This window comes from Lissotriton helveticus, chromosome 6, assembly GCF_964261635.1.
Source record: "Lissotriton helveticus chromosome 6, aLisHel1.1, whole genome shotgun sequence".
Lineage (NCBI taxonomy): Eukaryota > Metazoa > Chordata > Amphibia > Caudata > Salamandridae > Lissotriton > Lissotriton helveticus.
Genome location: NC_136067.1, coordinates 2,029,695,355 through 2,029,718,251, shown reverse-complemented (window position 1 = coordinate 2,029,718,251; position 22,897 = coordinate 2,029,695,355). Strand labels below are relative to the sequence as shown.

At 45.9% G+C, this 22,897-nt stretch overlaps 1 protein-coding gene across 13 annotated transcripts in view; it reads right to left on the bottom strand.

Annotated features, from left to right (window-relative positions):
• The window catches only part of SLC5A6 (solute carrier family 5 member 6), a 383,801-nt gene that overhangs the window by 238,670 nt on the left and 122,234 nt on the right, over nucleotides 1–22,897 (bottom strand). For all 13 annotated transcript variants that reach the window (XM_078650001.1, XM_078650008.1, XM_078650013.1 and 10 more), the window contains exons 6-7: nucleotides 7,936–8,090; nucleotides 7,481–7,621 (exon numbers count right to left, since the gene is read on the bottom strand). In XM_078650001.1, the coding sequence (XP_078506127.1) occupies nucleotides 7,481–7,621; nucleotides 7,936–8,090 (296 nt within the window). The remainder of the gene's footprint in view (nucleotides 1–7,480; nucleotides 7,622–7,935; nucleotides 8,091–22,897) is intronic.

Below are 22,897 nucleotides of genomic sequence, written 5' to 3'. Positions count from 1 at the left end.
CTGCCAGGCCTTTAGTATCAGTAGACAATGCATTTAACTTTCCAACTCTACGTGGCTATCAATCTAGGTAAGCAACCCGAAAATACCACTGGGTGCCATCAGAGTTTCTTGTAGTGCTGAATACACTTCTTGATATAAACTTGGCCACAAACACTTTGAAAACGGTATCATAGTTTAACTGAAGTAATTTTCAATGATGTCATATTGTTCTAAAATATCCAAAGCAAGTTTCTCTCAAAGATCTTCAAATCCTTCTAACTTTTCCACAGGATACAGTTTCCTGTAATTTAGAGCACCAATCACAAGGACATATTGAAGCACTTTGTCTTTCACACTACAATCAAGTCTGGACCACTCAACATTTGTTTAATTCGCCCTTTGGTGGCACTCATTCCGGGTACCCTTCATGCACCTTTAATAACCTTAGCACAAGCTCTTCAGTACCATGTCTCATTCAGATACAACAGACCATCATTTAATGACAGCTTGTTTACAGTGTTGAGACAGGTCAACCTTCCTCCGCGACATGTGTTTTCTAAGGCCACTTTGTTCCTTCAGAATTTGAAGCTATTTTAAACACCTCATTCTCCGCTCTTCAATGACTTCACTCATAGGTGTCACCCACACATATGCTCTTCTAGTTCTTTATCAGGTTATTCCACAGAACACCTATGTAGAGAATCAGCTGTGGTGCTTCTCCCAACCAGTGCATATTCAAACAGGACAAGAACAATCTCATTTGCTCCCTAGTTATCCTAGGAACCTCCATTAACACTCCTTTGAAAGCAGCCAAATCTACCAGAGGACTATGCTTTCCCTTGGCTGTAAATTCTTAACCACCCCCTCAATTAGTCCCACTCACCCCACAATATTGCCAGTCGTATGCCAACCCCATCACAGCACGCCAATGCCTCAATAGTGGAGTCATTTTGCTCCACCCCATCAAAGTTCTCAATACTTTTGATACAATCCCCTTTCTTCCTTTTCTTGCCTCAAAACTACACCAATGCAATCGTTGCTGCCATCAGTAACTATACTGCATTTTCATCTAATATGACAGATAGGGCTTCAGCACAGAACACTATGGCTATCTACAAATTATTTCTAAGAACACTCATCTATCACATTTATAAATTAATTTTACAACCCTTTTATCTCACCACAAGCGGTTTATAAACTTAGCACAAAAATCAGCTGCAGCTTTTACAATATGGTTTCCAAAGTATTCCTCTCTATCCACCACTAGTTCACATTTCTCCTTTTTGATTGTTTAACGATTTTTCTTGAGAATTTGTAACAGTCTCTAACATGGCATCATGCTCTTAGTTAGATTTCCACAAAATGTCTCATTTATTTTTTTAAGCACATTTTATTGGCGGGTAAAATAACAAAAATAAATAAAACAACCGATCACAACAGACATGAAGCTGCCCAGAACAACAGAAATAAAAGATGCATACATTACACCGTACGTAACAAGAACAGCAGTCAAAAGTGTTTGTGGAGGCCATCCAAGTTAACCCTTGCCTGGATGCGTAGCGTCCCACAGAAAAGGGTGATCACACAAGTGCGGCCAGAAAGGTTTAACCCCTTCGCTGCGGGGGGTAATTCCCCCGCTGTGCTGGGGGACGGGAGCGCACAGCGCCCCCATGCTCATGACGAGCTCAGCTCGTCATGAGGCACGGTGCTCCGGTGCTCATAACGAGCTGAGCTCGTCACAGCTGCACTCATTCCCGTGGAACGTTCAGCACAGCAGGGGAATTATCCCCGCGTGTGAGCGTTCCACGGCTCATGACGAGCTGAGCTCGTCATGAGCACCGGAGCACCGCTCGTCATGAGCATGGAAGGTGTTAATCCTGTTGAAAGGTGTTATTTTGACAGGTCAAATTAGCAGTTTAAAACTGCCACAGGCAGTTTACCGGTCTGCAGCTACCGGGTTGTACAAGACTGCAGTCTCTCTCATGGAGCCTGCACACATGCATACATGTGTGCACACTTGTCCACGTGTAACCAGTCCATGGCCACTCACCCTAGCTGCATCCCAGCTCCTTACCCTAAAAGGAGGACACAGGAAGTATCCATGTGCAGTCCAATTACCATGAGTGAGACTTATGTAGTTAGACTGGGATTCACCCAGAGTAAAAGTAAAAAAAACAGACGAACAAAAGCAAACAAATCCTAGCAGACAAAATAGATGGAACCCATTTGCAACAGTCATACAACTGACTTGTGAGGATATTTTGAAGACATTTTGAAAGTTAAAGGAATAGCATTCTGGGTAAACTTTATGCTGCTATTAATGGGCTGGACATTTTAGTCTGTTTCCACCAAGATCAATTCATAATGTTGTTCATGCTGGGAGCAAAAGAACAGATTTTAGTCAGAAGAAGTGAGCATTTTGAAGAATAAATGATGGCCAAAAACCAAAGTGTTTTTTCTGAACAGCTGGGTAACATTAAGGTGTTTAAACCAAAGATAAAGGTGAAGGTGGTGCTGTTTCGGTCAAACATAAGCTGCATAGGGTACTAATCGGTGTTGAAAAGGATCTTGAAAGAGAGCTGATGAGTTTGTGCCAACATAGTACAACGAACTGATTGAATTTACTTTGTGGCTTTCTCCCCTTGTGGTCCATATACATAGAGAACGTAAATAAAAAGAAAAAACAAAAAAAAGTGTGAGAGAGTGTTTTTTTTTATATCTCTGCAGTTTTAAAAAGGGCGAGTCGATTCCCATTCTTTCATGGAAATAAGTGAAATGTTGGCCATGCTAGGCTGATAGCTAACTGGTTTCCCACAATTGATTTGGCATCCATTTGCCAGCAAGTAGAGAAAGAACAGGAACATAGACATTTGACTTCTTTTGAGTCTCCAATTGAAACATGCAATATCGTTGTACGACATTTGGTGTAGCCTTGGCGAGCGCTCTTTTTCAACACAACACACTACCTGTTTATTGTCTACAATCTCAAATGATTCAATGCGGATTCCATGGAGATGGAGCGAAGCAGGCGCCCAAGGTTTTCCATCAAAGCTAGAGAGTTACAAGCCCTGGTTCCTTCAGTGGCACAATAGGAGGCAAGAGAACACCTGGGTCCTGTGAGAAAAAGGGGACCCAGCAAAAGCACTTTCCTTGCACATTCAAAGGTAATCCTGTATTGTATTGTAATTGTGCACAATGCCACACCTGGTGGAACTCAAAGGTGTTCGTAGCATATTTCCTGGCCCTTCGCTTTACAAAAGACATCTTGTGACAGTTCTCACAACTCCAAATGGTGAGGGAATTTAGTAGAAGGACAACACAAGCATTAGCAGCCTTTTTCTTAGACACCTGCCAAGCACAGGAGGATCACATGGCGAAAAAGAGTAGGAGTGGGGTCTAAGAAATAAATTGTGAAAAGCATGCAGACCTTGATGGAAACAGGAAAAAAGCAGCACAGAATATTTTGAAATTTTTATATCAGCTAGATATCCAAATTCCACAAAAAACTGATTTCCCTGTCAAATGGGTCCTTAAAAAAGGTTGGTGTTTTCTGGGATCCTTGCTCAGTAACAGAAAAAACAACCCACCCCCTTGCGTTAAAAGTAAAAATGCTGTTCTGAGCTCTTAGTCACATGCACACAAACTGCATGTTCTCTGCAGGAGGGAGCTGCAGAGAGGCTGGCTTCCCTTTGCAAGACCTGCAAGGGATCTGCAGAGGAGGAGAGGGAGGGACAGCCATCTTCCTAGGACACCCTGTAGGAGATCACGAGAGATGCCCTTCAGTGAATCTTCAAAAGAACTTGCTGAGGAGGGATACAAGAGGGGCAAATATATTTTTTTCAGCCTATCCTCCACTGAAGTCTAAGATCAGAGGTTACCAAACCAGTTTAGGCGAGGCCAGCCTAAGTAGCCAATGAGATGGGCTAGACTAGTTCAGCCCAGCTTTGGAATGTTACTGGTGTAAACCTTTAAAAAGCTTGAATTGACCACATGTACAGCGAAGCCTTAGGCATAGGCTTATAGGAGTGATTGTCGTACATTGCAGGTGTGGGGATTATGCTACGGTGTTCCCCCCCACCAATGCTAGCTGTTGGTGTGTCCATGAGAAGCGTTGAATGGGGCTGGAAACATAAATACGCCTCTCATTTGCTTGAGAGGCTTACAGAGCCTCTGAAGCAGGGTGAACGTTGTGTGGGACATCATAACTCCTGAGCCCAGACTGAACAACATCTAGAATCCTGCGAAGGAAAGCATAACCAGATCCACAAACCTGCATGGCCCACTGGTGGAAAAGGGATTAACTGTTGAAGAGTGGGAGAGAATATGACTCATCACAACGAAGAATTGTATGTTCCGTTTCAGCTGATTCCCCCCCGCTGGCTAAACCAAATCAATCAAGAGCACCCTAGAAGTAGACCAGTTACCACTGGTCTGACACTGGAGTTGGTGAAGATTCGTTTCTGGAACTGGAAAGTGAGTGATAAAGCCAATACACACTCACTGTGAACTATCATCCAGAGAGAGGACTCTCCAGAAGAAGATGAGAACTTTCGAGTCCGCACAAATGACTTGTTTGGCAGAAGAGAAGGGCAAGAGGGGAGTATTGCCTAATGCCTTCGTCAGATTCAGAAAAAAATGAGATTCTGTCTGCCGATGCAACACAAGCAAGAGATACCAGTACAGCAACTCTACGAAGTTTAAAAGCTGTGAATTATGCCTACCTGCACAAAATCATTGATTCACATTCCAGCCTGACGGAATGATAGAGGCAGTTGTGCTGTGGAACTGGAGGGAGAAGGAACCTCCAGTGGCCACTCGTGACTACTGAGAAGAAACTTTCGTCAGCTGCCCATGGAGAATGGAGAAACCACGTGGAATGGACCGGTCTCTTTAAGAAGCTATTACTTTCCAGTAAATTATCCGATTTTTGTTATTTTGGCCATATTTTAATCATTACATTGTTCAAGGTGCTTTAATGAGTGGTTTCTCATTGCAAGTATTGTGCTGTATTGTTAACCCTTAACGCACATTCTCTGAAGCTACCTTTCAGTTGTGCGCTACTAAGGGTAGATGAGGCTGTCTTATAGATAGTATTTACCTAACAAGAAACTAGTGCTGCACGGTGGTGGCAGAACTTGCCACACTAGACAAGCTGGCTTCCAAATCTGGCCACCACCATACAGGAGTGAGTCTAGATAGAGGTATAACTGTGACATTAATCACTGGAGTTAAAATATATTACAGCAATTCAGTTCTTGGTAGAAGAATGGCGATTCTCAGATTAACATGAATAGAGAATCAGGATTTCATTAAAGACACGGAGGCTAACATTATGTATAACCGGGCTTGTAATGACATCAAAGATAACAGACTAACTTTTAAACACAAACTGTGGTAAAGATGAAACAAAGGCTAAATGTCTGTCAACCACTCCAGTACTTCAGATATGGTGGCAAACGTCTAATAGCTCTTCTAATTATTGAAAGAAATTGAGCAGGAGAAATATTATTGACTGTTCAAAGAGGTAATCTTTGGAATTCCTTCCTTGATGAGGTATGGCAAATCATTATAATGTATGGGGGAGTATTACAACCTGCTATTTCCAAATACTGACTATATATGTTGAGTCGGGCATTGCACATGCGGCAGCATTAAATAAAAAACGTAAAAAGAATCAGATATTAGTTGTGGTGCAGTGAATTCTCAGCACAGAAATGCGATATAAACACTAAGCAAGCTCTGGCAAAGGCAATAGGTCTGGCAAAGGCCATCAGCTTTTTGGCTAAGGCAATTCCTGTTTTGTTAAAAAAAAGTGAAAACTTTGGCGGCTATAGGCAAAAATACTTTTGGCTCTCAAAAAGGCACTGTTGGATCCGGCCTTGTGGCGTGGTTCCCCCCCGATCCTCAGCGCCCCGACAGTTATCCTTGTGCAGCAGAAACCCCTAGTCGTCCCATCCCCTGCCCGCCCCGTTCCCTACAGGACCCTACCAAACGGATGACCATCCCCGCATCCCGCCATCTATCCTCCCGGTACCGGGTGCCCAGAACCCGCATCATCCCAGAGGGCCCCGGCAGCCATCACCCTTCCCGAGATCCCTGACTCCATAGCCCCCTGCATGACCCCGGCACCAGCGAAACTTAGGCCTCAAACACGCCACACCCGGCTGAGGGGTGGAAGGTTCCCTCTGGGGGATATAGGACCAAAGGGTTTCGATTACACCTCCTGCCCCCCTGGGAGACTGGTTTCCCTCAAACTTCTGGCCTCCCCCTGGGGATCAGTTTCGATCACACCTCTGGCCTCCCCGAGAGCTGGCTCCAGGCCCTGATAGGAGTCTGGAAATCCCCGGACGGATCTTCAAAGGATCAAAGAGCCAGCCGGCAGGAAACCCCCAACGATCAGCCCCGAGGCATCAGATCCCCGCCTGCGAGGGTCCGAACTTCAAAGGGAAACCGGACTATAACAAGAGCCGCTCTAGAACTAGCGGGCAGTTGAATCTGAAGAAGAGAGCCCTGCGGACCTAGTCGCGGCTCAGCCATTTTTAGAAGAAGATCGATACTGGAACTTTGCAACTTGTGCGAGCCCTGCCGACGACGTCGCGGCTCATCCTTTTGGAAAAGGACCTTCGTCGAACATCTTGAGCCGTGCTGACATGGTCGCGGCTCCCCAAGAACTCACAGACACTCCGTTCACTCCGGATCGAGCCCTGTTGACTTTGTCGCGGCTCGAGGAGTACTCTGGTCCGGCTGGACCATCGTTGCTACCTGCACGACCTGGCTCGAGAAGAAGTGAGTGGAGCAGCAGTACGGCCCCCATCTACCGTATCCCCCGGCTCGAGGATTGAGAGCTATGCGCAGGGTACGCTTCGTACTGATTCCAGTACCGTGACTGTCCCGCATCCCTATTCCTCACAACCGAGACTCTTTACGATCGCCTTGTAAATACGTACTCGTTACCTCATATCTACTGTTTGATAAAGATCCTTGTATACTGAACTGTACGGTGTGGTGTCCGTTTCTAAGTGTGGTGGAACCTCAGTGTGTACGATCCTATATACAAAGTCCTCCCCTGCGAGGGCCTCCCGCCAGTGCTCCGCAGCGTTCCTAGGAGAGGTGGGTCACGGGGTGGTCGGGAGAGCATATCCTGTCCCCCTGGGATCGCCCCTTCTAACAGGCACACATTACCATAATATTCCCTTGCACTAAATGAAACAACTTTGTGCATGGGTGTGCTCCTTGGCTGAAAGCCCCTTCAAGTAAATATATTACACATACCATTTTAGTCAAATGAAGACGCCTTGGCTAATGCCAGGCCCTAGAAATGACAGCATATGCTGGCACAAGACATTTACAACACAAAAAGCAGCTAGTTTCAAGGAAACTGGGGGCATCAATGTAGACAAGCAACATGTCCCTAAACCTATGCCAGTTCCTGACGCACAATCACTCTTGATAAACGAAGGCAATATACTAGCAAACAACTGGCAGTGTTTCCAATACTTACAAGATGGCTTCTTTTTCGGTTTTGGAGCTGAGGTATCGCTGGACCTGAGCTTGATTTACCCCATACAGGGACAACATCATGAAGACGCCACCAATAGCAAGCGACCAGAAGGAATGACGTTCAAACGGATCTGGGTTCAAGCTGGCCAAAGAAAGTAAGGGCAACAATTAGAACTATTTTTCCATTGCTGTGTACTTCGCATACCGTGAGAGGTTATGAGAAACAGTTGCACATTTTGCAATTGCTAACGTAATGGTTTAAAACGATTAAACCAAGGATCAAAGTTTCCTGCTCTGGTGTCAAATGATGGGCAGGGTACTCCCTAAGACTCTCACAAACTCAGAAGTAAATAGTGTTTCGGGGGCTATATGGGTACATTTGAAAATTGAACAGTTTATAGATCCCGATCAGATGGGAAAGAAAATCGCTGCCACCCCCTCTTGATCCATACTTACTTTATGTCTGCAATCCTTCCACTTTCTGTAGCGATTCGCCAGACCTCGCCCATTCCGCCGACCTTTATGGTCCCAACAATGATGACCGCTAGCTGTCCTGCGAACATTATAAAGGTCTGGAAGACATCTGTCCAAATTACAGCTTTCAGTCCACCCTGAAGAGAGGAGAGGAGAGGTGTGAAACACCTTAAAAGGCTTTGTATAAAGGTAGAGCTAACACCTGAGACATCAGAATTCCTCATACAATGACCGCCAAGCTTCACCAAGTGTCAGACCCTCACACACAGCCATCACTAGTGGCCAGATAGTTTGACTGGTCAACGTTATTAAGGATTCCATGTCAAAGCGCTTTACATTATTCATTTGGGCACTAACCCAGGAGTCAGTAGCTGTTTAAAAGCATACCCGAATGCACAGATCTGAAAAGAAGTAGCGCTCATGGGATGCGTGCTTGCTGAAAATATCGGTCCTTAAATGTCAACCCTCAAGGCCTGCACAGCAAAGAAAAGAGTGGAGAAGGCAAAGGGGCAGGGACTAGCATTAGTGCCTGGCTCTAAAAACCAGAGTCCTTTTCCAGAGGGGGAATGAAGAATACATCGACATTCTGGAGGGGACACAGGTGAACAGCTTTTTCTATGGGAAAACTATTTTCTGCTTAAAGAAAAACAACGAACAGAAAACATGTTGCTGCACATTTCATACTTAGTCAAGCAGATCGTCAGCCAAACGGCCAGGGTCCTGCTATCCTGCCGCCAGGCGGCGCTCAAGAGAACACTATGAGGCCCTGCATCTAACCCCGCGTACCACAGAACACTTCTCAGCACACTATTCGATTCACCGAGATGTATATATCGTGCATGGCTACCCAACGGGCCTTCCTTCGCCGGTAAAACCTCTTCTCTCCTCTCTAGTGTCCCTTGAATTGAGCTAAAATAGATAGGTTTTCAGGTTTTTTCCTAAACTAGTTTCTGATTCATCCAATCTCAGATGTGCTGGGAGGAATTCCACAAATTAAATGCCAGGTATGCAAAAGAACTCCCACCACATCTCATTCTCTTAATCCTAGGAACCCCCAGCAGACTGTGACTCTCTGGCCTTAATGTTCTTTTTGGCCTGTAACAAGTCAAAAGGCTCTTTATAGGCTGGGGTCTTTGTTGTTGAAGGTGTGGAGAACAAGGCAAAGAGCTTTGAACTGAATTATTTTTTGTATTGGCAGCCAGTGCAAAGCTGCCAATGCTGGCGCTGCTGATTTTTGCTTAAGAATTTTATAAAGATTCCCGGAGGCGACATTTTGCATTACCTGTAGTCGACTAATGACATATCTTGGACTCCCCAAGTAAAGGGATTTGCCACAGTCCAGGCAAGAAATAATTAACTCCTGTACCACCACTCTACGGAGTGGGTCAGGGAGCCAGCTTAGCAGTTTTCTTAGCGTTCGGAGTAATCCAAAGCAACATGCAGACAATTTCACGGCCTGGACCTCCATGGTAGCCTATCATCGATCCAGACTCCCAATTGTTTGACTGTAGGGAGGACGATGGAGTGAACCAAGCTCATCCGGCCAATAAAGTTCCAACCACCAGGGGGGGGGGGGGGGGGTTGTTTCTTGCAACCAAAATCTCAGTTTCATCACTGTTCAGTGTTAAGCTACTAGAAGACATACAGTGGCTAACTTGTTTAAGACAAGCATTTGGTTAATTTGAGGTTTTAATGGATTCCGCGGTAAGAGAGATGACAATCTGGGTGTTTAGGAGACTATTGCTAATCCATGCGATTACACAATTTCTGCTAGAGGACGTACATATATATTTATTTATTTATTTATTTATGCATTTTTATATAGCACAGACTTTACCCAAAGGCGTCAGAGCGCTTCACAATAGGAACGGAAATGAAACATAATGAGAAACATTACACACTAATAGATTACAAAAGCATACATTACATTACATTAGGTAATAGTGACAATTGTGAGCAAACAAAATACTTGAGGTAGTAAAAATTGTGCGCAACCAAAAATACATGAGGTAGTAAAAAGTGCACAAGAGGAAAAAAGTGACAAGTGTGCGGTTACAAGAGAAAAAGTATCATTTGAGGTATAATACTGCAAAAGGTGCTAGACACTCATGCACAAAAAAACAAGCGTTACGTAGGCAAAGGTGGCACTTGTGCAGGTATCAAAGGTAGAACATGTGAGAGGTAGCAAACCGTGTGTTACCAGGGCAAAGTGGAGTGTGCATGTTACAAAAGGGCACCAAACACAAGTACATGGAAAATACTACAAACAGACAGACACTCCAACCACAAGAACACACTGGGAAGGCACTTCCATGGTCATGGGAGGTAGAAATTTTCAGTAATGGGAGGTCTTCCTCCAAATAAAATGAGGACGTGAATTACTTTTGGAGGTGTCTCTGGAGGAGGAGAACTTTGAGGTCCCTTTTGAAGGCCTGGGAGGAGGCGGTGGTCCGGAGCTGAGGCGGAAAAGAGTTCCAGATTCTCACTGCGTTGCCTGAAAAGGATTGGGCCATTGTTCTCTCCTTCTTGAAAGAGGAAGGTTCAAGCAGTAGATTTTCCGCATTTCGTGAAGGTCTCAAGCCTCCAGAGAGTTTCAGTTTATTCGCCAGGTATCGAGGAGAGGAGGAGTGCAAGGCTTTGTGGGTGATACAAGCGGTCTTGTAGATAGCTCTAGCCTCGAAGGGAAGCCAGCGGAGGGTAGATAACAACGGTGTGATGTGATCGCTTCTTTTGGCCCCATAAATGAAACGAGCTGCTGAATGGAAAACAGACTTAAGTGGGGACAGGTGAGATTTGGGGAGGCCAGTAAGAAGAGAATTGCAGTAGTCTAGTCTGGAGAGGACCAGTGATTGCACCAGGGTTATAAGGTCCTGCTCTGGGAAGAAGCGTCGGATTCCCCAAAGAAGGCGCAGTTGATAACAAGCAGATTTTGCAGTAGAATTGATGTGGGGAGTTAGAATGAGTTTTTTGTCTAGAGTGACACCAAGGGATTTTGCGCTGTCGACAATGATGGGTTTATTGTTTAGTAGATTCATCTCATCCATCCATGATTGAACCGGGGGAGGAGAGAGTGAGGAGGAGAAGAGGAGGAATTCAGTTTTGGAGGGATTCAGAATCAATTGATGAGTTGACATCCAGTTTTGGATGGAGTCAAGAGTGGAGCTTAGGATGGAGAGATCATGAGTGGAGGTAACCTTGAGGTAGAGTTGAGTGTCGTCTGCATAGAGATGATAGTGAATCCCGGATTTGCTTAGGAGGTTTCCCAGTGGTTCTAAGTAGAGATTGAACAATGTGGGTGCAAGTATAGAGCCTTGGGGAACACCTTGACCCACCGCCACAGGAGAAGAAAGACTATTCGCTATTTTGATCATTTGAGATCTGTCAGAGAGGAAGGATGCAAACCATTTAAGCACAGTGCCCTCCATGCCCATTCTCTGTTGAAGGATATTGAGGAGGGTGTTGTGATTGACAGTGTCAAAGGCTGCAGAAAGGTCAAGGAGAATTAGCAGACAGGACCCCCCTGAGTCGAGTATCCTCAGCGCATCATCAACCACTTGCAGTAGGGCTGTTTCAGTGCTGCAGTTTTGGATGAAGCCGGATTGGCAATTGTCAAGAAGATCATTGTCCTTGATATGACGAGAGAGTTGTTTTGCTACACATCTTTCTGTGATCTTCGCGAGAAAGGGAAGGTTAGTGATGGGGAGGTCCTTCGCATCAGCAGTGGGATTTTTAAGCAGAGGGGTGACCTGCCCAGTTTTGAAGGCGACAGGAAGGGAGCCTTGCCATAGGGAGAGGTTGATCAGAGTGGTCCAATAGGAGAGGGAATGGGTATAGAAGTCAACGGCAATGGCACTGGGGATAGGGTCAAGAGAATGGTTGGAGGGCTTTGTTTCGCGTATGCACTTGAGAAGGGCATCTTCAGATATGGGGTCAAAGCTCTGTTAAATGGCTAAGGATTTGCGCTCCTCTGGAGGTGTAGGATGAGCGACCTGATCCACAAGTGACTTCACTTTTACATCGAAGAACGTAGCGAAATCCGCTGCTCTCTTAGTAGAATCCTCCACCTCGGAGGATGTGGGAGAGCAGCTCGGAATCTTGATGAGATCGAATAGTTTTTTGGGTCTATTTTTGGCGGAGTCAAGGAGGGCTTTGAAATGCGCCGCTTTCTCAAGGAAGATATGCTTGTGGTACTTTGATCTTGCTGTGCGAAGCATGGCTAAATTGTCTGTGGAGGGCACTTGCCTCCATTGCTTCTCCAGGAATCTTAGCCATTGCTTCTCCAGGAATCTTAGCTGCTTCCTTTCCTCATAAAGGGATTTGTTGAACCAAGGTGCTGAGGGAGTGGGCCTAATCCTTTTGCTTTTGAGTGGAGCGACGTTATTAATTTCAGCTGCAAGAACTGTGAGGCATTGGGAGGTGAGATCGTCAATGTAGGAGAGTAGGGTCTGCTATCCTATGGTCACCCCAAATTTTTGCTTTTTGCTTCACTGGTTTATGACTTAATGTGGCTGTGGGCCTGCTAATCAGAACCACAGCCTGCTGTTCTCTCTCTAAATTGTAACCCATGTACTTTAGGTGCATAACGAAATTGGAACTGGTTCACCTTATTGGCCCCTGTAACAGTGTACCCAGGTACCCAGGGCATAGGTGCTTCCAAGGCCTACCAGGGGCTGCAGCATGTATTGTGCCACCCCTGGCCTGGCCTCCATATTTGACACAACTGGCTGATCACTCAGCTGGGGTAAGTCGGTGTAACCACCCCTTACTTAGGTGTAGTATGCCTATACCTAACCTAAAATGGACACGTATGTTCCTATCAGTCACTCCTATGGAAGGCCTCATCAATCCTGGAGGCAGAGTGCTTGGAAATATGTGAGATGGTGCTCTGGCATGAGCTGAGCCTGTCTGCAGCTTTCGGAACCATGTCCTTTAGCTGTTTCATGATATTGCCATACCATATACTCTTAAGTGCATTATGAACCTCGCGGTTAAATGCTATCTTAGGTTTGGCTTTATCAAAACATGTCGAGTAAGGTGTCATACGAATTGGAATACTACCCCCTCGCCAGTTCTGGCGACGGGGGTAGCATTCCACCCTTCTAGAGGGACACGACATGTACCAAGCCTGAACCCCGGTTAAAGTTAAACAGAGCCTTAGCATCCCAAAATGGATGCTGCCACCACAGACACAAGTCTGACCTCCTGCTGCTGGGAGTCCTTCCAGCGAGGGCAGCTTGGACAAAGGGTTTCCTGCCTGGGGAGGTGCTAGCACCACTCCAGACAGGATTTTGTGTATTGGGTAGGACAGGGCTGAATAGAATCAGACATGCCTGGGGCACACAAGGTGTCCCTGTGCATAGGCCAGTTCAAACCGGTGCTGGGCTTTCCAGCCCCAGTCCTGGCGCGAAACTGGACAAAGGAAAGGGGGTGTAACCACCCCCTTCCTGGTTCCACCCAGAGGAGGGACCTAGTAGGTGATCCGGCCCCCCAGATTCGAATAAGAGTGGGAGCTGTGTCCTGAGACTTCAGATCATCCTGAATCAACTTGAAATACAGAAGAAGACTGGACTTCGACATTCTGCTGCACAGAAGACGGAAGAGAATCTCCCTTGTGGCCAAGGAGTGACCACCCTGTGAACACAGGCACCAACCAGCAACTCAACGTCTGCTTTGCCGCCGCCTCCCGCCGGAGCCCGAGCCCAGAGCCTGACAAGACCCAGACTTCTCACAGCCCGATCCACAGTCCCTGCAAAGAAGGGACCCGTGGAGGCACCGAGAGACGTGGGACCGGACCTCTTGGAAGACCCCCGAAACGCTGACTGCTCAGCATCAGAGGTACCCTCGACGCTGTGCTTTGGGGTTTGAGAAGCCCCAACCTCGAGCAGCCCTTGCACCGAAGATCAGCCCCCCAGCATCTCCACGATCTGCGTGGGGCCCTTTTGCATCGTGCCACTCGACGCGCCTAACCGTCCACTTGCCACGCGGCTAGTGGCCATCTTGGCGACGAAACCTACAACTTTCACTGCAGGTCTGGTTGCTCCAGACTTGCCCTTGCTCCTGTAAAAAGGAGCCCCTGCTCTGACCTTGCTGGTCCAAGTAACAAGCCTTTTTCGATTCCTGCGTGGCTTGCATTAGCCAAGGCCTGTTTGCTTCAATCAAGTTGCCGACACCGCCAACAGCGAGAAGCCTGCGTGGGACAGCTCGTGACCGACTCCTGGACGTCTTCGACCCCTCGTGTCCACGTGGCTGCAGAGAGAAGCTACACCTCGACGCCTGTTTGCACCCGACATCGCCTGGTTCCATTCTGGTTCCACGGTAGTCACTGGCTAGTGACTTTGAACATTGTCCCCTCTGCTTTCAGGTCTTCACCTCTTCAGATCCACCCTTGGATCCACCGGAACTCTTCACATCGAGCCGCCTGCAGCATCTTCAGCTCCAAGCACCATCGACCTGCGTGACGAAACCCGACACTACTTCGACCCTATGCACCCGCTTCCTGTGGGTGAGGTAACTCAGCTCCGCCGGTGTTCCCACACTGGTACACACCTCTAGTGTCTGTGTCTGAAGTTTCATCCTTCTAGGTCACTCGGAAGGTTCCTTTCTAACTAACTTTGTACTTTTTACGCACCATAGACTTTGCATTGGGGAGTGCGTGCACTTTAAACACTGCACCCGAGTCCCGCGGGCCTTTCCCGACTTCTTCACTGTTAGTCACGAACAGCTCCAGCGATTCCCCAGGCCCTAGGCCTCTTCACTTTCCCCATAGTGGTTCTTATACCACTATTTTAGTATATGGTTTAGGTGGCCCCTAGGGCTCATCCATAATTGTGCAACTTTTGTGTATTTTAACTGTGTTTTGTTTTAACGCATTTGCTTCTGTGCTCAAAAAAAGTATCAGGGATATTTGTAGTAATAAATCCATATATATTTTCAATATATATCTGTGTGGTGTCCTTTCATTTGGTATTCAAGGGATTGTGTATGGTAAAACAGCTTGCTTCACATGCCTTTACAGAGTTTAGCCTAAGACTGCTTAGTCCATGCTACCCCTAGGATAGCTTGTCTATAAGGTTGACTTTACAACCTGCACCATAAGGGTTGCTTGGCATGGTACAAGGTGATCACTAGAACTAGTGAGCATCATATACCAGGCCAACTTCTCACAGTCAACAGCTATGTTCGGGTCTAGCTTTGGGAGTGCTAGCAAAGCTGATTCACAGAGGGGACCGACATCAATATTTTTGGCATCACGGAAACAGGAGATGGCCTTCTTGGGTTGGCCGAGAGTTATAGAGTGTGAAAGTTGAAGAGAGAATGGGATGAGGTGGTGGTCAGACCAATCTACATGAATTGGGGTAGTGGTAGACAGCATGCCTGCTTTAGCAATAACAAGGTCCAGGATTGCGCCCTTAGAGTGGGTTGGTTCAATGCAGTGTTGGATAAGATCGTTTGTGGAGAGAAAGGTGGCCAGAGTTTGCAGCGGAGTCTTGCGGTACGCCCCAGTGGAGATTGAAGTCACCCACGAAGGTCTGATTGTCACTTTGTGTGTATTGGTCGCTGATGAAGTTAGTGAGATCTTCCATAAACGAGGGGCCACTACGGGGCGGGCGGTAAATGACATGGAATCTGAGCGGTGATGCAATTGAAGCTCAAGAGAAAGGCATTCAAAGGTGTCGGAGGAGCTGATAGGAGAGGCCTTAAGTTGGAGGGCGTTTCTAAAGATGACTGCAACACCTCCCCCCGTGTTTTCAGTTCTGTCATTCCTAAATATGGAATAACCTGTGGGTAATAGGAGATCAAATATAGAGTGAGAGGTATCTTTGACCCAGGTCTCTGTGAGGAAGAGCATGTCAAGTTTGTGAAGGGTGATGGTATCGGAGATTTCAAGTTGTTTTACTGCAGATCTGCAGTTGTGAAGCATACAGGGAAGCTCTGTCAAGACTGTTTTGGTGACGGGGGCACTTGGGCTCCGAAGGGTGATCGGGATATTGTACTTATGTGGGGGTGCTCGGGAAGGTTTAGGTGGATGCTTTGTTCTGACAGAGGTGATGATCGGAATAGTGTAGATAGTGGGGTTGCTAGGGTATGTCTGTTGAAGAGGGGTGGCGTTCAAGGGCTTGTGTGAGTTAACGACGTTTGCAGACGATAGGTTGAGCTTGGCTGTAATGGAGTGAGGGGGCGATGAGCATCTCATTGGAAGTTGGGAGGGAGTAGAGGTGCACGGATATATTGAAAAGTGGGGGACTTGCAGAAGCTCCCTGGGGGACACCACATTTCAACGAGTATGTAGCAGAAGTTTGTGAGTCCTCCTGAACTTGGAAACTTCTGTGCTCTAGAAAGGCTATAAGTCATTTGAGCGCATTGCCAATGATTCCAGGCTCTTTTAACCTTTTGATCAATACAGGGTGGGACACTGTGAAAGGCCGTGCTCAAATAGAGTACAATCACTGCTGCTGAGCCACCTCGGTCTAGGATGGCTCGGAGTTCTACCGTTGCTGCAAGCAGTGCGGTTCTGTACTGCTTCCATACCCTGAATCCTGTTTGCGTAGGATGCAGGATGGAGTGGGCCTCTAAAAAAGGCAGACAGATGTTCATTCACATATTTCTCAAGGGTTTTTCCAGTTTCTGAGAGCAGGGAAATGGGATGGTAATTCTCTGCCCTAAGAGGCTTTGTCGTGGGTTTCTTCAAAAGTGGTTTTACCACTGCATGTTTCCATGCCACTGGAGCAGAGCCACTCTGAAGAGAGTAGTTGAACATATCTGTCAGTGTAGTCAAAATGATACTAACCCCTTTCCTCAATATGTCTGGAGGGGTTGGATCAAGGGGGACCCTGATTTAATGGTCCTAAGGATCTCTTCTGTAGTCTCTTTACTCATTAAAGGAAAGGATTGTAACTTGAGTTTGGCTGGTGTTGTTTCTTTTAAGGCTGGGGGTTGGGTATCATCTTGGGTAAGGCTAGTCGAATGCAGATGATGTTTTCTAAGACGTTAGAGATCATATTACATTGCTCTACTGAAGGGGTCGTACCAGTTTTGTTTTTGGCTGGCTTCATAAGGCTGTTAACTATTTTGAACAACTCCTTAGATGAGTTGGAAGCCTTTTCTATTTCATCCTGGAAATACGCAACTCATGCTTCGCTTATTGCATATGGGTACTTTTTTACCTGCTTTTTATATGCCACCTTACTGGGCCCATCATATGTTTCCTTCATTTTCTTTCAAGTTTTTTGGTAGCCTTTTTTAGCTGCAGGATATTAGTTGAAAACAATGGGGGCTAAATTATCGAAAGAGAGTTTGAACCAGTTTCATAATCATATCTTTCCCCTATATCCCCTGCCATTCTAGACTCAGATTCTGCTAGAGAGTTTTCCCAGCTAGTTGCATCTAGTTTGGACGAACATCTCTTTAACTTAGTGGAATAGGAGGGTCTTGCGTACATGTGGGCATGAGGGGATGGAAAATAGGACTAGGTAGTGAACTGTCCAGTATTTGAATATGTATGTCCACTGTAAGCTCCCCACTGTTTGAGTGGATGGGGTCCGAAAGATGACCTAATTGGTGAGTTGGCAGGTTTACAAGTTGAATAATTTGAATAGCAGCCATGTGATGAATGAGATTATTTATTGTCCGATTGTTCGTTCTATCAAAATGTATGTTGAGATCCCCAACAATGTAAAATTTGCTTTCTTTAGCCCCCGGGGTTGGTAAGACCCCAATTTTTTTTTAAAACTGAAACTATAACCTTCAACCAAGATATTAGCCTATTTGATTAATTCCACGATGACTGACAAAAAACTCAGAGACAATTGATTGCATTGGGTTAGAATCGGGTTTTCCCGTCTTACAGATTGAGTCATCTGCATTCTCATTATTTTCTGGTGTTTGTGTAAGGCGAACAACTGCAAACACTGTCTAAAGAGTCACTGTCTTTAGGTAGAAGGACTGCGATCCCCATGTACTCTTAAAACATTTCGAACAGCGCATGTGAATTTCTTTTTTTTTTTTGATTTTGTGCAATAGGCACTTCTGTCTTATCTTTAACTTAAGCTTTTGCAACAAATGTCATTGCTTTCTATAGATGTACGGTCTTAAAATGGTGGAGACCTACATTTATTTTATTTATTTGAGATGATTAGAGCACCTAGTTACTCCAAGGAGTGTCCCCGTGCTAAGCAGTAGCACTGAAACGAAGTCAGAAAAGTCAGAAAACAGATAAGGCCCAACAGTTTTACGGAGTCTACCTAAAGAACCAGGTCCTAAGGTCTTCCCGGATCCTTCCCTCTGAAGGTTCGAGTCTCGGGTTCAGTGGCATGGTGTTCCACAGCTTGACTGCCTGTAGTCTAAAGGAGCTCCCCTCCTGTCCCGTCGCAGTCTGTGTACTCTAGGAATCCCTGCCAGAGCTGCTTCATTGGATCTAAGATTTCTGAGGAGATATAAGCTTGAAACAGGGGAAAAAGATAACTAGGACCCCTCAGATTCAGTATCCTGTACGGAAGGCAGAGAGCTTTAAAAGACACTCTGTGTTTAATGCATCCAAGCCGCAAGGTCGACCAGACCAGATTTAAAATTTGCTGCAGCACGGCATCTTGTGCAAGTGGGATGATTAGTTGAGTATCGTCAGCATATGACATCATTCGAACGCCGTGGCGCTCGAATATGTCCGACATGAGGACAGAGATACAAATTGAAAAGAGTTGGACTCCGTGCAGAACTTTGTAGCACTCCCTGTTGAAGTTGGAAAATGTCAGAGGTACAGCGCATCTGAATTACCTGGAAAGAGCGTTTATGAAGGAAATCTGCAAACCAGTCAAACGCTCTTGCCCTATGCCATGTGCCCACAGCTGTTCCAGCAGCACAGCATGCAAGACTGTTTAAAACGCTGCACTTAGGGCCAGCATAATGAGAGCAGCAGTTTTCCCTTCATCTGCCATCCTTCGCAGTGTCTCAGAGGCTAGAAGCGAAGCATATCCCGTGCTATATAGTGGCCTGAATACTGATTGAGTCTCGTGAAGGAGACTATTCTCCCAAATGAACTCCATAAGCTGAAAGTGGACATGCTTTTCAGCCATTTTCTCCATGAATGGAAGCAGGGAGATTCAGCAAAAGTTCTCCGGTTAAGAGGGGTCCAGAGATTTTTTTTTAGAAGGGGAAACACCATAGCGTGCTTCCACTCAGCTGGAAGTAGGCCTGCTTTAAATGATAAATTAGCCACAGTACGTAGAGTGGGAGCAAGGGCGGGAAGCCCATGCTCCACAATAGCCGGGGCGCCAGGTCTAAAGGAGATCCAGATTTGATTTTAGCAGCCAGGGAGCATAGGTTTCCACTGAGATGCTCTTCATCATAAAGGAACCTTCTAGGCAGGGGTCTGCAGTCATTACTGGCGTGGAAAACTATATGCTTAACAGATTCTGGACAGGAAGCGTATAGGGATGAGACTTTATCTGGACAAAAATGGACAATCTCATTACAGCTACTCGGACTTGGCACTCTAGAGTCTGACACCGCGTCCAAAGACGTGAGAGATTGAACTATTCTGAAATCTCGCAATGAGCGTTTTTTGCCTTGTTTATCTTTTGTGTAAAGAATTGTGTCCAAGCAAGCCTGATCTGCTTTTGATATTCGTTTAGCTTAAGCTGGAGGATCTCTTTGTCTAGAGTGCAATAACTCTTTTGCCATTTGCATTTTAAGCGCTTGCATGACTTTTTGGTCTGTAGAAGATCCTGCGTAAGCCACACCGCAGAAGGTCTGAATTCTTTGACCTATGCACATGTTCACTGTTGGAACAGGAATGTCTTCTGCATAGTATATGGACATGAGCCTCTATACTGAATCACCTGGTGGCGAGTGAATTTGGTAGCCCTTTGTTTAAAAACGTTATTTACTCAAAGGAAACACAAAGGAAAGGGTGAGAAGGACAGTGCAGTAAAGTAAATATGACTCATGGGCAATCAAGGCGATGCATAAGAAATAATATATACGCAGTCTTCCAATTACATAACATAGAATCTCTATTCAGATAGTACACACCCAAATGTCTCTACTTTTCGTCCAAGAAGAACAGCAATATGCACATCATCACTGTCGGACATTTCCCAAAGCATGGAGTGCCAAGTATGACTGCAGGGGGGTCCATAGATCTCAGATCTGGGTGGGATAAGCATGCTGAAATTGTCGGACACTGTATTGCAATACAGGAGGTCTTGCACCCAGTCATGTATTGCGGGAAGAGGACCTCTGCACCATCTCACTGCAATACGCATTCTGGCTAACCAAGAGCTAGAGCAGTACATCCCATTTCTTTTGATTCAGTAAACACGAAGCCCTGTGCGAGCACAGAGTTCTAGGCCTGAAATTGTCTGTTTGACCCAGAGCCTGGCTCTGAGACCAAGAGAGGAAGACAAAAAAAATTAATTATCTTAAGCAACACCTTTTCGTGTGGATTCTCTATCTAACCCCCAGATTCCTCACCTTCAGCATATTCAAAGCACTAGACTGGAGCTGGAAAAATCTTCTAGCAACGCTCAAAAGAGCTAGTAGGTGGCACCAAATGGCTTTGTAAGTGACAAAATGGAGCCACACATAAGCGCCACCGCTGTGCACTAAAGTCATTTACTTTTCTTCCTACTTGTTGCAAAGTCATTCTGTGTGCCCTGTGCACCCCCATTTTTCCTGACTGGTACTGGTGGTAACCGACTCGGACTGTATTCTGGGCACTGCTAGACAGGCCCAGGGCCAGTGTGATGGTGGAAACACAATGGGAATACAGTGAAAACACCTACATACATGAGGTACACTATATATTAAGGTACACTTATAATAGGCATGACCTACCCTATAAGTCCAGAGTATAGAATAGAGCAGGGTGGTGGAAACTACCTTTACGTCCCTAGTAAATAACAGGGCATGGCATTTTAGAGGCCAGCAGCCCTTTCTGCACTTGCATGTGTCTACTGCTGACAGCCTGCGGTCATTTTGAAAACAGCCTTGTGTTGCAGCAGTTTATAAATGTAAATTGTGCTCAAGCTCGCCTTTGGAGGTAGGGGCACATAAAAATTGATATTCTACAATTTGTTGGCATATTAGGTACCCCCAGAGACTCCCCTAGGTGTCCCAGGGGTTTGGGGACTTAGGTCATTATAAGGAGGATCCTTTGAAATTATGTTTTATATGCCCGGGATATAGAAATTGCGCCTTCCACTTACCCCATTTTAGAAAAGTGCCTTTCAAAATCGACTTTGGTGCTTGGAGCACTCTGGAGTGAGGATCTACACTATTTTTACATATTCAGGACCCTTAAAGTCTCCCCTAGGTGTCCCAGGAGTGGGAAGTCCTGTTGCTATGAGCAAGGTTCTTCTAAACGGTATTTTATAAGCCCTGGGGTTGGAGAAATTGCACATTTAATGTTTACCATTGTAGATCCCCAGCCACATAGTTATTCATTAATATACTATTGCCATGTTAACCTATCACTGGATTCCTGAAAATATCATTCAAGGACTTTGGAGAATGGTATTGATAAATGCAACAGTAAACTATTGTTGAATGTATGCTAAAATATACAGAAAAGAAGTTATAACACTTTGTCTGTAACTAAGCCAAAATTCATCCTTCCAGTGGTCTGCCCTGATTAGTCAGAGTTAACAGTACAAGCCAGGCGGCTTTGATGAAGTTATAAGTGGCTTACCCCAGAGAGGCTAATCTGTTTAAAAGAGCTCTGCTACAGAGGAATGCCAGAGCAAGGGGGAGGGGTGGTAAACCATGGGGCTTCAAAGAAAAGATAAGCCAGGCAGAAAGAGCCAGTTCAATCTACCCCCATATGACCTAGCCAGATGGCAGGCTTAAGGAACAGATTTGTAGGTGTCGGGGGATGACTACGGAAATGAGCCATACTAGAGGTTGGTTTAGCTAGCTCTTGCTCCTCTGCTGAGACTTCCGCCATATTGAATTATGGAGGAATAGTGCTTTCTAGGAAACCATCATACCACACTTTGGAGAAAGTGTCATGTTCTGGTGTGTTGCCCTGCACCTCATTGAAAGGAGTGCGCTCCTGCTAAATCTCAAAAAACACTGAATAAGTATCTGAAAGGGGAAGAGCCTCTCAGATATGCTGCTTGAAACTAAGTGAAGAAGAAAGGTCCATGCTGGAAGTTTGATTTGTACCAACCAGGCACTGCACTCTGAAGGACTGCACCTGCTGTACAATCTTGAACTACAGCCCGGTGGACCTAACTTGCTTCAAGAGGATAATACAGGTCAACAGAGCTCACCAGGATCATTACCACAAAGAATCCCTAGTCTGGAGTGCGTCCAGTGGATTTGTAAGTGTCTTGCCCAAGTGGATTGTGGGAAAGTCCCTAACTTTCAAGGACCATCTTGGACATTCCCTTGGATTGTGTTTTGGACAATTTGGAACCCCCAGAGGAACTTCAGGAAGAAGTTCCAGAAGTTTGGAGGACTTTGGAGCCCCCGTGGGAAAAAGCTCAAAAGGGGGGCTGACTCAACCATGAGAGCCAAGCCGCCCACCTTCAACCGCGAGCCGATCTGGATCCTGGTTCATCCCGCTGAAAAGCTCCAGAGGCCTGACGCCAGAGTTTGACCGGGAGCTCGTCGAAAGTCAAGCCAGCGAACTCTCAGAAAACTCGGATAGGTGTAGAGCATCCAGTGACCCTGGAGAAAAAATTCCAGGAAATGTTTACATCAGAGGGTAAAAACTTTGACCGAGGCCTGCAGCGAGGGGTAGCTGCCCAGCGCTCCATCGCAGCCAGCCTGAAACTTTGACTTTGTCCCGGAACAGCGCGGCCAGATGTCCCAATAGGCGCTATAGGTTTCTATATGCTATACAGTGCTAAAGCTTTCAAAATTCACATCTCCGGTTCCCTACATTGGATTCTTTTTCATTTGGTATCATTTTAAAGATAAAAATATTTCCTATTTTCATAAATTG